The 16776-nt window shown below is 39.4% G+C and overlaps 1 protein-coding gene across 4 annotated transcripts in view; it reads left to right on the forward strand.

The window, feature by feature from the left end:
- Positions 1-16776, forward strand: part of SNX24 (sorting nexin 24) — a 92047-nt gene that overhangs the window by 38265 nt on the left and 37006 nt on the right. For 2 of the 4 annotated variants that reach the window (XM_055790488.1, XM_055790489.1), the window contains 2 exons: positions 6662-6745; positions 13936-14040. In XM_055790488.1, the coding sequence (XP_055646463.1) occupies positions 6662-6745; positions 13936-14040 (189 nt within the window). Of the gene's footprint in view, positions 1-6661; positions 6746-8060; positions 8190-13935; positions 14041-16776 lie in introns of those variants that run through there. The other 2 variants (XM_027783153.2, XM_055790490.1) reach the window with 2 other exon arrangements.

Below are 16776 nucleotides of genomic sequence, written 5' to 3' on the forward strand. Positions count from 1 at the left end.
AGAACATATGCTTGTGATTGTTCTTAGGTACAGGTCTCTGGTTTTAGTAATGAAAGGTCCAAGTTAGACTGCAGTAACGTGGGATTTGGCAGGAGGAGTCAGTGAAACAATGTATTTGTCCTGTCAGTGGGTTTATGTCACAGCAGAAAGTCTTTTGTGCTATATAAACAGTAAGGCTGCTTCTCCAGGCCAGGAGGGGTCCAGTAATTAATTCACACAGGCTGGAGCTGTTGGGAAATTTCTTTGGAAATTCTGCAGTGAACGTTTCACTTCTCTGACATGATCTTTCTCCTCCACAGACTGAGGACAAAGCAGCGTTATAACTGCATAATGGCAAGCCTTGAATTCCATAGTTAATAAAACCGTGTACTTTTTATCTTGTGCTGTAACAATATTGTACATTGTAATCGGGACTAAGTGAAACAGTCTGATTTTATATAACAGACATGGCAGTGCTTGGGGTGGGGGACAGGGGTGGTTTATGGGGCCAGTGCAACTTTTGAGCTGTCTTTAAGATAAGCACAGCTTGTAACGGATACCGTAATGGATCTGAATCTCTTCGGGGCCCTCCAGGAAGAGTGAAACACTTGTGTTGAGTGGAGCTGTACTGCCAGAGGTTGGTACCACAGGCACAACAAGCAGCTGCCGGGGTCAGCAGGGAGGTGGAGGTAGCTGTGGGCCCTTTGCCTGCCTGTGGACAGTGCTCCAAATGTCCATGCAAGCTGAGCTGCCCACCTGCATCTCCTGCTTTCTCCCTGCTCTCATGGCCATCAGGAAAAAATGTTCAGCACATGTGATTACTGCTACTGGGAAGGATGGATGGTGCTCAGCTCTCCCCTTGTTCATCTTCCCCTCCAGCACTGATTACTCTCGGTTTCTAATACCTAATCTTGTGCCTCTTTTCCTTTACTGTCTCCTACAGCCACTTTCATCCCTTCTTAGGTCCCCAGCAAAACCAAACAGAGCAAACTGGGATCTTCAGGGCTGCTCTGCTTCTTTCTTTACTGTGCCCTAACTTGTTTCCCAATTCTGCAAAGGAAGGGGGCATGTTCCTAATGAGAAGACCGTGCAGGAACTTGTGTAGGGGCTGCTTGTGTAGTGTGGGAAGAGCAATTGCTACGGAGAAGAGGCAAAGAGGTGACTATAAGCATCTTGAGGCAGATGATCTGAAGTCTCAGCAAGTGGACGTGGTAGGGATAACCCAGAGTAAAGTGGGTGCAAGATAGGGGAAATCTAGAACTGGGAGGAATGTGTTTGGAAAGGAGAGAAAAAGGGAGATTTCCCTCACCTCATGCCTCTGTGACTGATGTCAGCCTGTCTCCGCACCCTTGAGCTGCCCCATGCCCACTGAATTCTGCTGCCCCACCTTCCAAAGGATGAAGTCAGAATAAGTTAATTTGTTTTCATTTGGGGGATAACAAGATTCAGTTTTATCAAGGCTGCTCTGAAGTTTGAGTTGGCTCTGAATGCTGTCCTTGTCTCCGCCTCTGCTGTGAAGGGCATTCAGAAGTATGGAGAAGTGCCATAAGGCACTTACACCCCTGCGATGCCAAACTGTTGCTGCAGCTACATGCAGCTGTGGTTACCACCACCACCCAGGTGCTCTTACTGATTGTGTGGAATATTTTTTCCCCTAGGTCAGTTGGATAGGAATAGGTTTAAAGTAATCTTGTGCTGTCTACTAAATGCCACGGTCTTGTTCTAGCCATAGCACAACTGAGAGAGAAAATCTGCTGTTGTCTAAACAATAATGAAACACTAAAGTCATAGAAATTCCATTAGTGTTTCATGGACCATAGCTGTCATTTCATTAACTCTGGAATTCCTTCCATATGGATATAACAAAGGTTTAGGGTTGAATTCCTTGACACTTTGAAAGCATTAGCTGTTACTCAGACAAAAGTCTGTCAAGCATACTGAAGCATCTGAAGGGATGTATTTATTTCTGTAAGTAATATATTAAACAGAATTAGTGTTTGTAAGCTTGGTCTTCAGAGAGAAGAGCACAATACTAGGATTTTGTGGGGTTTTCTTTGCTGGTGAATGTTAAGACACATATATCTGTTTCCTGTAAACTTTTTTTCTGCTTCTGGTTTTTGTATCTCCTCATTCTAAGCAAGTCTGCCCCAAATCACTTTCTCAGCTACAATTTTTCAGAAGTTTTGATACTTTGCAATTCATTTTTCAATCTACAAATATGGACAATGTGATAGTATTAATTTCTGATAATTATAAACTGTGTAGTTAATGTAATTTCCATGAGTGAATATAAAAGTGCCATCTGTGTATTTCTCATGTAATAGAAAACTGAGCTGAGAAGTTGAATATTCTGGTTAGTTTTCCTCCCTGTTCCTGGTCATGTTTCTCATTCTTGTATTTGTTTTTTGGTAAATGGATCATTCCTGGGTTTTTGAGACAAAGTTAACCGGAGCTGCATGTTTTAGCATTAAATTATCAAATAAAAGATGTCCTTTTGTCCAGTGAAGCATTTGACTTGGGTAAGAACTGAAGGGGGATGGTTTTATTTACCACACAGCTCTTGATGTACACTTACGACACCAGTGGGCTTACAGGAAGGCATGGGTGGTTCTTGTATGTCTTACTGGTTCCTGTCTTCTTCCATTTATGCTGTCTTGGAAATTCATAGTCAGACAGTACCAATGGTTTGCCCATATATAATCCAATTTAGTTACTGCATAGTACTGCCTAATTTCTGCATCAAGAGTAATAAAAATATTCTTTTTGAAAATTGTGAAAAAAAGGATCATTCAGTTAGAGGTTTGCTAACAATCAGAAATGGATAAATTCAGGAAAATGGCAAAATGAGGCAGAGTTGCTAACAATAGAAAAGGAAGAAAATGGTTTCCAAGATCTGAATATAATCCATGTCATTGGAACAAAGTAGAGGCAAAGACAAGAAGCAAAAGATGGGGGTTTTGCGGGGGTGGGGTGGGGGGAACCCAAACTATATGTAAATCTGTGTTGTAGTCAGACCTGAAAGTTTTTACTATCTTACTAACAAAAACCTGAGGAATTCTTCTTGAAGAGTTTCCTTCACAGGTTTGATGGTTATGAATTGCAGTGGAATATCTGCACTTCTGCTATGCAAAAGATCAACACTATTCATACTGATAGCTGGTCCAAAGGTGTCTGGTACATACATCATGTATGTGGGTTATATTCTGTTGGAAGAATGCTTTTAATGGATAATGATCTCCTGGCTTTGTGCAAACATTGTTGATAGCTCTTGTGGTAGTAACCAGGAAAGGTGAGACATTTCTAGTTTCAGAGTACTCCATAAAGAGTTTTCTGATTGGTGTCTTCATATCTGTGGTCCCTTGTATCCTAGTCAGACATATTTCTGGTATTTCAATGACTATGGGAAAAGCATTTTACTTGTCTAATTCAGTGATTAATTGTTGAATTTTTCACTTAACTAACTGTCAATTATAAAAAGTTGTATGTCTTTTCAGAGTTATCTGTTCATAGAACATGAACATTTTTACAAGAAAAGTAATTTCCTTGCACTGTTGCCTTTTTTCCCCCATAGTTCTTCCGTCTTTATTTTGGCACTTTAGTCTATGTTCACCAGTTTCCTTACATTGTTTTTGTGTCAGGGCCTGCAACTGCTCAGTTAAATTTGTGTGAGATTTGTCTATAGCTATTTTGAATCCATGAAGTGATCTTTTCTCTCCTGTAAACTGATGTTTCTTTGTCTTTCGCTTAAAGCCATGCCATTATATGAAATAGTGGCATAGAAACTAACTTCTGTGCATTTAGTTTGCTCTTGTGAATTGTGATCTGAAAAGAGTGAGGAGGCAAATCTGGAATTAATGCTGTCTAAATGAAGTTATTTATTAATATGAAGTTCATAAGCACAATATGTGTTATTTCACTTACTTGCCTTTCTGCTTTATAAGTTAATTTGTAAATCAAATTAATATTTAGATTTGCATTAAACAAAAGCATTTAAAGATTGTCCACTTATTTATCACAAATTGCTTTATATTTCTGAAGTACAGATGCCATAGTGATTAGAAATGCCATTTGCAATGTTTTGTTTTCCAACAGTAATTTTCAGCTTCATGCATAGCAGATCTGTTGTCCAGCTTTGTAAATTTTAGATGGCTACTAAAGCTGGACCAAGGGCTCTGGATGGTAGGAGGCAAAGTTAAAGCCTCTATACTGGTACAGTCAGCTGAAGGTGTAAAGGTAGGAGATTTGTGGGTTTGGAAATTATATCACCGTGTACGGGAAGCTGTGGTTTTCTCTTCTCATGTCTTCTGTGAAAGTGACCAGCAAATGTATTTTTTAGTGTCATGATAGCAAAAATCATGAAACAGTGATTAAAACTTTACTAAGATTAAAAAGGAGGATGAGTAAATGCTGTGTACTTTTTGGTGTTCTGAAGCCATTTCTGTAATTCCTTAACCACTGATGAAACACAGAACAAAATAGATACGTGCTTTGAACAGAAGATCCACAGTGGGATTTGTATTTCCTTTTCCCCCTGTATTCCAACTATTTATGAAATAATGGGTTTATAGACTTCAGAGGGAAAGACGTTACTCTGAAGTTGTGCATATATGACTAAAACTGAAATGAGACTACACAAGCCAAGCTGTGATTCAAAGGAAGTTACCTGTCAAGGGAGTGCTTACAACTCAGTCAGGAGCCCCTCAGACTTCTCCAAATTGCTTGGCAAACCCTATAGCCAACAGAAGTGCTAAACTAACAGTAGCATGGTGGCTCTTAGCTGACTGAGATGTAAGTGGATGCTGTGAGTTGCTCATAATTCCTGGAGATTTAATATAAAGTTAATTCAAAACTCTTGCAACTCGCAAGAGTCATGAGAAGTGACTCACGGTCACTTCTAACTGAACTAGTTTTGTATTGTTACCCATTTTTCCCACCAAGTTATCCTTGAAACTTCTTCAATGCAGCAGTTTTCCTGTGCAATCCAAAGCAGGTTTTTTGTCCTTGTAGAACTATTTCTTTCATACAGCGTGTAGAATATATGATGTAAATAATGTTTTTCTCTCATATAATTAGGACATTAAGTCTCAACTAAAGAAAAAAGCCTGCATTGATTTTTCTTTGCATGTGATTCTCTTTACAGCTCTCAACTTATAACATATTCCTAAGGGTGCCTTGGAGTATTTTCACATGTAGAAGAAAATTGTTCAATAGCCAATACCTGTTCTCCCAAAATAGTCTAAACTTGGGGGCTGGGGGGCGGGGGAAGGGGGTGCGCGCAGATGGACGTGACAGTGCACCCAAACAAGGTCTTCTGCTTACAGCAGTTAGGACACAGAAACAGTCCTTTTCAAAGAGACAGAATGTAGCACAAGTTATACTACAATAATCTGAACTAATTTTGGTAATGTAAACATTGGTATGAAATGGTTGCAGTCCCATCCGTACTGCGTTCAAACAAAGGTAGACACATTTCAGTCTGGATTAAATAAAATGCTGTCTGTTTCTAATGTGATTTGGCTAGCGGGTGAAAACCATAGCATTTTGACCTCTTTGAAAGGCAAGTTGTAGTGGACAATAGAAAGTGTTTATCCAGCATGGTTTCTGTATGTTTGCTGTGATCAATGCTAGCTGGGCATGTTGTGACAGACACCCCTTTTTTCTGCATTCAGGCATAATCACTGCAAATTTATTTCAAATAACTTTTTATTTGGCTGAAGTCTTGGGGTCTTGATGTAATAATCTGTCCTGAACATCATCTTGCATTGTCCTGGAAATAATTATTTCCAGCATTTTCCAAGTAAAACAGAAAACAAAGAACTCCTAGATAGACCAGGCACCTTTTATGTATTGCTTTTCTGCCGATTTTGACTTCGTTTAATAGACCGTGTTTTCTTGACTGCTTAAAAATATTTCTCATCACTTACCCTTAGAACTGACCCAGTGACCTGAGAATCAAGAAGATGTCATGTTAGTGACTACTAATTAGTGGATCCAGAGAGCTTCTTCTCCTGGCCTTTCAACCTTCCAGAGGCAGCAACAAAAGCTGTCACATGTATCATACAAAGAAAACAAGCATTTGCCATGTTTGGCTGTGGTGGGTGGTTTGGGTTTTTTTCCTAGGGTGTAGATAGTAGCACAAGCTCAACTGAGACTACAGATGAATTTGTAGGTTAGGAGGAAATTAACCTATGATATAGTGTTTGCATGTATTTATTCTTTTCCATGCATAACGTACTGCATCTGTTACCAAGTTCTTACTGAACATGTGTGTGTTAGTATGCTGTACTGTAAGAGGGAAAAAGAATGAATCTTTCTTCCTTTTCTCTCTTTTTTTTTTTTACCATCCTTTTTTTAATTACTTTTCACTACTTCAAAATGTATTAAACATTTCTGAAATAGAATATTTTAATGCTTGCTTTTTAATGCACAGTGTACAGTCCAAGCTTACCCAGTGTGTTTGTATGTTTGTTGGACAAACTTGTTAATGGAATATTCAGCTATGCTTCCTCTTAATCATTGTTGTACTTCAGTGCCTCATGAGTCGTCGTGGTTTGTTTTGGGACTACCTGCTGGAATGACTGTGGTAAAATGTGCAGTCACAGCCATGTCACGGAACTGTTTTTTCAAGTAACATTAATGTCTTCTTTATTATTTATATGTTTTTATTATTTATAATTTTCAGGTCTTTAAAATAGAGGTGTTGATGAGTGGAAGGAAACATTTTGTGGAGAAGAGGTATAGTGAATTCCATGCACTTCATAAAAAGGTAGTGATCTTTTTCTTTATAAGGTGTAACTTTGTTTTACCTTAGTTGTGATGTTTTCCTCTCACTTGAACTTGTTACTATACGTGGTTCATCTTAAATACATCTTGTGATTCATGTCTCTGGAAATGAGTTCCCAACTAACTCAATTTCTTCTCTGTTTTGTGGAAGGAGATTATGACTGCTCACATGTTACTAACTCTCCTTTTCTTTCTGATTATTGTTTACATGCTATATTGCTAAAATGCTGTCTGTAGTATGTTTTTCCTTCTTGTAAAATGACAAAATAAGACAGATCCCTATAGCAAATAAATATGATTTTTGGTTTTATCCAGTTAGGCACATAATTGTTATTTCTATAAGTTGTGTTGCTAGCTTGCTACATGTAAAAGCTGAAGGAAACAACTTGTATACACCAGGGAACTAGACATGAAAAAGACTTAAGTAGACCATCTCACTCTGCTGCTTTTCATACAGTGAATGTGAAATAAAATATCTGCTAAGCTTGTCTACTGAATCATCTTACTAATATATTGAAGGAAACTCCGTACTTGCAAGATGGGTTGTCCACTAATTGTTTGTGATCACAGTTGAAGTATGATTTTTCCTCTCCAAGCTGAACTGGATGCTGCTATACAGTTGTGCAGTTGAAAGGCACATTTTACATTTTTTCTGCCTTATGGAAGCCAAGTATTGTGAAGGAGATCTCTGGAAAAGTATTGCAGCCCATTGCCAGTGGTAGAGCTGAAAGGAAGAGCTTCAGTCCTTCACTCCTAGGACATGGGCCAACTGAACATTTGTTCGTTTGTGTCTCTCAGTGGCAGTGAGGTGTGTGCACACTCCACTGGTGTTGCTTCATGGGTGCTGCTTGCCTTAAGTGTGGAAAAGCTTTTTCTCCAAACGACAGAGATGAGCACAGGCATTTACAGCTCTTGTCACTGCAGTGTCAGAGGAACTTATCCCCACCAGCATGTTTGCTGGTGGTCCTGAATCAGCTCAGGAATCATCTCATTCAGGGAAGAAGCATTATCCTGGTGGCAGAGAGGACGATTTTACCGGCCTTACATGGTGTATGAATATAAACAAACCTGGATCAATGAAAGGCAACTATTGACCCGTCTGTGTGTTTGCCCTCAAAAGTACAAAGGAAAAGAACATATTTTGCTTTACCGCACCATAGTTAAGATGTGCTAATATTTCTTGCCTTTTTGCCTCTTGCCTCAGTTGTGGTATCAGCTACTGCTTTCTAATACTCATTTCCTTGTGTATTGTTTTAATTCAGTTATGTCTCAGATATTTTCCCCCTTGTGTCCACATTCAATATGATACCACATGAGCAACAGTGTCTGAATCAGTAGTACAGCTCACTCATCCACCACCAAGCTTTGGAACACGTATGTGCTTTATTTTATGTAAGAGAATAATCCTGCAATTGAAAGTAAACCAGGTGAGTAGAGATTAAACAACTAAATAAGTTAGGAAACATTAAGAGAGGAAAAATCAAGCTTTATATGTTTAAAACTCACCCTACCCAAGTAGAGCATCTCCTGTAGTTGAAATAGAATAGAATATTTTCATTTGCAAGGGATCTACAATGGGTCCTCTAGTCCAACTGCCTGACCAATTTAGAGCTGATCAAAAGTTAAAGCATGTTGTTAAGGGCATCGTCCAAATGCCTCTTAAATGCTAGCAGCCCTGGGGCATTGACTGCCTCTCTAGGAAGCCTGTTATAGTGTTTGACCATCCTCTTGGTAAAGAAATGCTTCCTAATGTCCACTCTAAACTTCCCCTGGTGAAGCTTTGAGCCGTTCCTGTGCATCCTATCACTGGATACCAGGGAGAAGAGATCAGCACCTCCTTGCCCCTCTGCAGGGAGCTGTAGAGGGCAATGACATTGTCCTTCAGCCTCCTTTTCTCCAAACTAAACAAGCCCAGAGTCCTTAGCTGCTCCTCATAGGACATGTCTTCCAGCCCTTCCATGAGCTCTGTTGTCCTTCTCTGGACATACTGGAGTACCATCCCATTCTTCTTAAATTGTGGTGCCCAGAACTGCACACAACACTCAAGGTAAGGCTGCACCGGCACTGAATACAGTGGGTGTTGTGGTTTAACCCCAGCCAGCAACTAAGCTCCACACAGCCACTTGGTCACTACCTCCCTGTAGGATGGGGGAGAGAACTGGAAGGGTAAAAGCAAGAAGACTCATGGGTTGAGATAAAGACAGTTTAATGAGTAAAAAACGCACGTGCAAGCAAAGCAAAAAAGCAGATTCCAAAAAACTCCTTCGCTTCCCTTGGGCAGGCCGGTGTTCAGCCATCTCCAGGAAAGCAGAGTTCCATCATGCTTAATGGTTACTTGGGAAGACAAATGAGGTAACACCAAACATCTCCCCTTTCCTTCTTGTTCCCTCAACTGCCCCAGCTGTGTCCTCTCCCAATTTCTTGTGCCCCTGCAGCCCACTTTGGTGGGGTGGTGTGAGAAGCAGAAAAGGCCTTAGCTCTGTGCAAGCACTGCTCAGCAGTAACTAAAACATCCCTGAATTACCAACATTGTTTCCAGCACAAATCCAAAACGTAGCCCCATACTAGCTACTTTGAAGACGATTAATTCTATCCCAGCCAAAACCAGCACAGCGGTGTAATTGCCTCTTTTGACTGGCTGGCTATGCTGTGTTTGATGTACCCCAGGGTGCGGGTTGCCCACCTGGCTGCCAGGGCTCACTGCTGACTCACGTAGGGCCTGCTGCCCACCAGCACCCCCAGATCTGTTTCTGCAGCACTGCTCTCCAGCCACTCCTCTCCCAGTTTATACTTGTGCCCAGCATTACTCTGTCCTAGGTGCAGAATCTGGCATTTGGACTTGTTAAATTTCAACCCATTAATCATTGCCCAATACTCCAATCTATCTAGATCCCTCAGCAAGGCCTCTTGTCCCTCAAGAGAGTCAGCAGCATTGGCCAGCTTCATATTATCAGTAGACTTGCTAATGGTGCATTCAACTCCTAGTTCTAGATCATTAATAAAAATATTGAACAGAACTGTCCCTAGAACTGAACCCTGAGGAGCACCACTGTTGACCAGTCACCAGCCAGATGTAGCCCCATTCACTACAACCCTTTGAGCTCTGCCCTTCAGCCAGTTCTTCACCCAGTGCACTGTGAACCTGCCCGTCCCGTGTTTGGACAGCTTGTCTAGAAGGATACTGTGAGGGACAGTATCAAAAGCCTTACTAAGATCCAGAAAAAATACATCTACCACCTTCCCTTCATCCACTAGGCAGATGACCCTATCGTAGAAGGGTATCAAATTACTTAACTAGGACTTTCCCTTTGTTCCATGTTCCCTGTGTCTGATGACTGCATTATTCTTTAAATGCCTTTCAATAGTACCCAGTATAATCTTGTCCGTAGTTCCTGGAGTCTTCTGTCATGCTCTTCTTGTACATTTGAGTAACACTGGCTAGCTTCCAGTCAGCGGGGACCTCCCCAGACTCCCAAGCCCTTTGATAGATGATCAAGAGGGATCCTGCCATGACATCTGCTAGCTCCTTCAGTACTACTGGAGTGAATCGCATCAGGCCCCATGGATTTCCTGATACAGCTAGTCCCTTACAATTTTAGTGTCCACAAATGGAAAGTCACTGTTCCCATGCTCATGGTCCTCCAACTTGGGTGACCAGGCAGCCCAAGGTCTTTCAGTCTTATTAAAGGCTGAGCAAAAAAGGCATTGAATGCCTCCACTTTCTTCTTCCTTTTGTGGTTGTCTTCACTGTAATTTGTGGGTTGCACAATTACTCCACACAGAAGTCATGAATGACTGCAGTCTCACTCTGAGATTGTCTCCTTGTGTGCTGCTTCCTCTACAGTAATTTGCTTTGCAGAGATTTCTCCTTAGAACACCAGAAAAACTGATGGTCCTTTTCTTTCTCTCCAGACATAGCAGGTATTCTAAACAGATACTTTGCACCACTCTTCAGTTTGTTTCATCTTACCTTCCATCTGCTTGCTGTCTGCTTTTATTACTCTGCAAACTTGACAGTGACTGCTTCTTACTTGTTAGCTATACAGATGTAGAGCACCCAGCATATTTTGGCAACAATATCTTTTTTAAAATCTTACTTTTTGGAATTGTAGTAAAATTTCAGTAAACATCGTTGAACATCTCAAGCTCTAAACCTTTCTTAGTGCTTTCAGTGTTAGAGAAATCCTGGAGGAGTCATTCTCTGGTAATGAAGTGTGCTGTTTCAGCCTTTCTTCTCCTCTGTTTTGTGTTAGAGCACAAAATCTCAGTGCTCTTTGAAAAGTAGGGTGTATATTTGAACATTTTTTACTGGAGAAGAGTATTTTGAACTTGCATCTCAGTTGTTCTTTGTGAGCAATTTGTTCACAACCCATGACACTATTTATACTCAGGTCCAGATACCGGTTTGCTTTCAGCATGCCAATAGGGTATTTAATTTTTTGTTCCTTTCTTCCCCTTTAATTTAAAATGTAAGTTTCACTCTAAATCGCTGTGACTACATAGCAATTGGAAAGGTACCTTTAGACTTACTGCATATTCAAGGTGCCCTTAGTGCTGGAAAAGTCTGTAGTGAGCAGGAGAAAGAAAGCTTCTACAGAGAACAACCGTGGTAGTAAATGGGAATAGAGGCTGAAGGGAGGGGAGGGGTTGCCCTTCTCTAGATGAGGGCATGCTCCACTGCTGTTGTATGCAGGAAGGAGGACTTCCCTGCTCATAGAAAACATTATTCATTCATCAGAATGCCAATTAATGTTTTGATTAATTTTGATATTTTGTTTTGTTTTGTTTTTTAAACAAAGCCATTTCCAAGAACAGGGCTGGATTTGTCTCCTTCATGGGTTCAATCGTTCCTACATTCCAGCTGTGTAAAAAAGTAGAGCCCCACTTCCTCTGCAATCTGGCTGTAGTGGAAAAGGTTTAATATCTTTTCAAGACTGCCATGCTACACCAGGGATACAAATTATTCCCTTGACAGAAACCATCCACTGCTGTTGGCTTTTTTGAAATAGTTTACATAGGCCATCATACTCTGCCCTGGCTATGAATGACAAACCAGTTCTTTCAGGCTCCGCACCATCCACATTACAGTATTGTGTTCGAGTCTGAACAAAAGTTTTATTACTCTCACATGGACAGTTTGTTAGAAAGAATTACATTCTATGTGTATAATGTAGTTAAATATACAACCATTTATTGGTACACACTCCCTGTTTGTTTTATACTTTTTTCCTTTACATTTTTAAATATTGGTAGTTCTTTTTAAGCACTGGAATGCTAGACTATGACAGCATTACAACTACTGCTGTGAAATCTGCAAAAATCTTAAGTTCTATACATCTTGTTTTCTAAGTTATTTATAATTTTAGAATAATTAGTGTACACTCTAAATCATATTGAATTCACATTTGGACAGATAATTCTTGATAATTTGAGCCAACTTGTAGTCTTGCAGGAAACAAAGACTATAGTAATTCTAATCAGCATAAGGTCAGAGTTATGGACAGGAAGGTATTACGGACAGTAATTGTCCTCAGACAAATATTTCTTGTATAGGGACAGATCTGAAGCAGTATAGCTAATCATATTCTTTGACATTGTAATATTTTATTTTTTTGCAATATATAAGTGGATTGTTATAAGCATAAGAAAATGGGCTTATCATTTATTCTTTGTACATCTGTATAGCATGTGCTTTATACCTACACAAAGTACCTGTGCTTGCATGTTTAAGCAATATTTTTTGGGATGCTTTATGTAACAGGGCCACAGAGCACAGAAGGATTGTTAATCATCATCTGAGGTAACAGCCACAGAGTGTTTATCTTGTAAGGAGCTAGGCCTTGGTGGATGCTTGTATAGTTTCAGATTTGTCTGCCCTCACCTGGAGCATTCTCCTCATTTGTTACTCATCTGTGGATGGTATCATAGTTCACAACAGCTGTGACCATAGCTTCTCCAACATTCTCAACCAATTTAGAGGGGAAGATGGGGTTTTATACTATGGCTTTAAGAACAATCAGTAAAAATAAATGGGTTTGGGGTTTGTTTTGATGGGTTGTTCATTGCACTTCACATTTATTTGTAATTTAGCACTGTTAAGAAGTAAGGAAGTTGCAAAATGTTTCTACAGCAATTGAGATTTTCTTGCTGCAGCTTTGTTACTTGTGATTGTAGAGACGTTGATATGTTGACACTGCTTTTTCCTATAGTGACATCTCAGCAAGCTCAAAGATGACATGTAAATTCTTGGTCTCCCATGGGTATGCATGTCAAAGTCAATTTTGAGTTTCCTTCCTTGCCTTCTTTGCCTCAGATTTACTCAGAGGCAATATCCAACAGAAAGAATGTCTAGTGTCACCTTCTATTAAAATGCAATGGAGCCTACTGCAGTTATTTTTGCTCTGTAGTTTTGAGGAAATGTTAATATTTTTTGTTTTTGAAAAAATACATTGCTCCAGCAAGAGGATTCTTAGTGTGTTCAGAATGCACATTTGTGTCTGTATGCACTCGTGTATGCATATACACATTTCTGTATATATCTGTAAATGCTTTCCTGTGGGGATCTTTAGAGGAATTGTTATGGAGCTCTCTTGGAAATACATTCAGTGGCAATCTTGCTATTTCTCTGTATGAGATATTGCACACAACTGTTGGTCTGTTGGAGCAATTTGAGAGCGTGAATATTTTGCTCCCTTGATTGCCAGCTGTCCAGAGAACTGGTTATCTCTCCTCCCTGTACTTCTCCCACCTGTTCATAGTTGGCTAAATCTAGAGGTAGAAATCGTTGCACTGTTTTGTCACTGCACTTAGCAAGGTAATACCTGTGTGCATCACAGTGACATTGTCAGGTATCATTCCAAGTTGACTAACAGGGAATGCATTTCAGGTACCCTCATGTAGTTGCTGCCATTTTGTTTTAAGGCTGTTAGTCACAAGAGAGTGTTAGTAGGGTTCCTTTTCACTGTCCAGGGCAGCCAGATGTGGAGATTTTCAACTGCAACCTGCAGATGTGATGTCTGCTGTTACTTCAATGAGCTGATGGTAACTTCATTGCCATGCTGTTGTCCTTGAAATAACCATGTGTGGTTATTTCACCTGTACTGCCTCATCTCTAACATAAACATGTTTACTTTAAAAGGTTGCTGTTATACTTCATGTCTTTTTTGTTTGCAGCTGAAGAAGTTCATAAGGACTCCAGAGATCCCTTCAAAGCATGTGAGAAACTGGGTCCCCAAGGTGCTGGAGCAGCGACGGCAAGGCTTGGAGTTGTACTTGCAGGTGAGTCTACACTCAGCATTGTGAAAGTAAAAGCAGCATCCATTTTCAGAGTGGTAGTACCCACCACATTTGAAGGTATGAAGTGGGCTGTTTTACTGACAAGCAATTTTAGAGGTGGGGTGTGAGCTGGATACTTCCCAGCAGTGATGATTTCTGTTCACTTAACGAGATTAGCAGCTAGAAATCCAGACTGTTATGCATTTTTTTCAAGATTCTTGCAAAAGCTGCTGACTGACTCTGATGAACCTACTAGTACCTCATTTTCCTGTGCTTAAAATCAGGAACATGCTATTCTTTCAAAGTTGTTCTAAACATACCTACCAAAAGTGTTGCAGAAGAGATACAATGAGACTTCATTTAACTCACCTCCATTTAGACAGACCAGGGAAGAATCAGCTCATCAAATTCATATCCCTCTACTGTACATGCCTATATCTGAATTGTTCATCCAGTTGAAATAGGCACCTGTCATCCCATATACATCTCAGTTGGTTTGCAAAATTGCATTTAAAGTCCCAGATTCTACCTATTTGTGTGCTGCTTTTGCTACAGACTGTAAAAGGAGTCTTCAGGAATGACTCAGACATATAGACATCTAAATATACCAGTGATAAATCTCAGCCTTTTTTAATAAACAGAATTTCTACTCTCATCATGATTGCTTTAAAAATGCCCTGTGGTATAGTTTCACAGCAATTTCTCTGGTGACAAAGCCAGATTGGTGTTCCTCTGGACATGTTCCCCGTTCACTGCACCTTCAGCTGTACTAAAGCAAGTGCTGTTTTATTGAAGAGGATCATAGAAATGATCTGAGTCAAAACATAACTGTTTTGGGATGAAGGAAAGAGTGAGAGTATTCTGTTTATTTTCTGATCAGAGTATTAAAAATAGTAAAAATTTCAGAGATTTGATCTATGTCATCATCCACAGTTGTAGTGGCACAATGGGAAAAATGTTGAACTGCAACATAAAGGACAATGAGCTGCATTCATAGAAAACAGATGGTAACCTGCACCACTCAGGAACCTCTGTGATTCTCAGGAAGGTTTGAAAAAGAAAAATGCTTAAGGAAGAGAATGGAATTACAGTGTGACATGAGACAGTATTAATTCTGATGTTAAACTTTTAAAAACTAATTTGGAAATGCATAAAACACAGCTCAGATTTTGTTCTGAGACATAGGGAGTGTTTCAGGCAACGTAGTTTCTTTTTGGTTTTTTATTTTAAAATATTTCGTTAGTATTGTTAAATTTAAAAATTTAATCCTTTTTTCCTTCTTGCTCTGTGATATTTATAGCATCTTTGGCATCTAAAAATTAGATTTTTTGCGTGGGTGAGAATACATTGCTGTTGGAGAGACTTCAGTTTTGAAAAGGAGTAGGGCCTTTTTGGTTCTGATAGCTGTTAGCACAGCTTGCTCCATTTTCCAGTATGTTTTTCTCTTACAGCCATTTACTGTCAATTTTTTTTTCTCCTGACTTTCATACAACTGTCTTTTGGGCAATATTTCTACTAAGGCATATTTACTGATTTCTTATATGAGGTTGATTTTGTTAAAAAGATACAGGGGTAAAATGGTTAGCCCTTTTTAATTGATGATAAACTTTAAAAGAACATCTCCCCCTACTGGAAGAGCTTGTCAGCTCTTGTTCTTGCACAGTGTTGTACATTTAATTAACTTTTCCTCCCTTCTGTCGCCATGGGCTATCATAGGAACATGCAGTGGTTTATGTTGGAAGGGGCTGCTGGACATCATCTGATTAAAACATGACAAGCCTCTAAGTTATATCCTTACTAATGTGCATACTAAATTAAAACAAGAACAAAAGTCATTAATATTCTTATCACAGTCATTAGTGTCTGTTTCTGCTAACAGAAAATAGAACTAATCATCAGTGAAATTGTAACTTTTAAAATAATGAGACCCTATTTTTAGACAACTAAAAGTTCATATTAAGACACCTCAGTTATCAGAAGGTTTTTAATAGTGCCAGGCATTTTCCAATATGCACTGTAGGAATGTGATACAATTTCAGAAGACATGATCAGTTTTTAATGCAACACCATATATATAAAATATTGCAAACATATTTTCAGCTGATACTAATGGCAGTTAATCTGTAAGAGTAGTTTGGCAACTACCATCACTAGTCAGTGGTGGTATTAGTAATCGGTCATTTGTGCAGCCGGTAAACTGTTACAGAGTTGTGGTAGTCATTAACTGTTTTTTCGAAACCAGCCAGAATCTCATGTAGAGACTAAGCATTTACAGAGATGTTACATTCAAATAATTTGTTTTAAGGTTATTCATTTCTTCTTACTGTACTTCACACCTTGAAAACCTATACAGGCAAGAAGTAAGATGCCATGCAGATAGCAGTCAAATACAAACCTGTATCTGACATGGTCTAATCATAGCGAGTTCTTAACGTATTTTTAATTAACTAGTTAACTATAGTTAAATGCAGATAAAAATATTTATATGAAATTAGAATAGTGGAATCAGTCTGTATCAAGTAGTAAAGAAAGCAAGAAATTCCCCTGTCTGAGCTGGAACGTGCTGCAGTTGCCAGTGCCTTGTTACTACTTTGTGACCTTTTCATGATGAAATGCCCTCTTAAATCATTTCAGCACAGTTTGTTTGTTTCTTGGAGTGAATAGACAGGAGCTCAGAAACATTTCATTATATCTTTCTGAAGATTAGCAAACTTACAAATAAACCAAGTATTAGTAAAT

This window comes from Falco peregrinus, chromosome Z (assembly GCF_023634155.1).
Source record: "Falco peregrinus isolate bFalPer1 chromosome Z, bFalPer1.pri, whole genome shotgun sequence".
Lineage (NCBI taxonomy): Eukaryota > Metazoa > Chordata > Aves > Falconiformes > Falconidae > Falco > Falco peregrinus.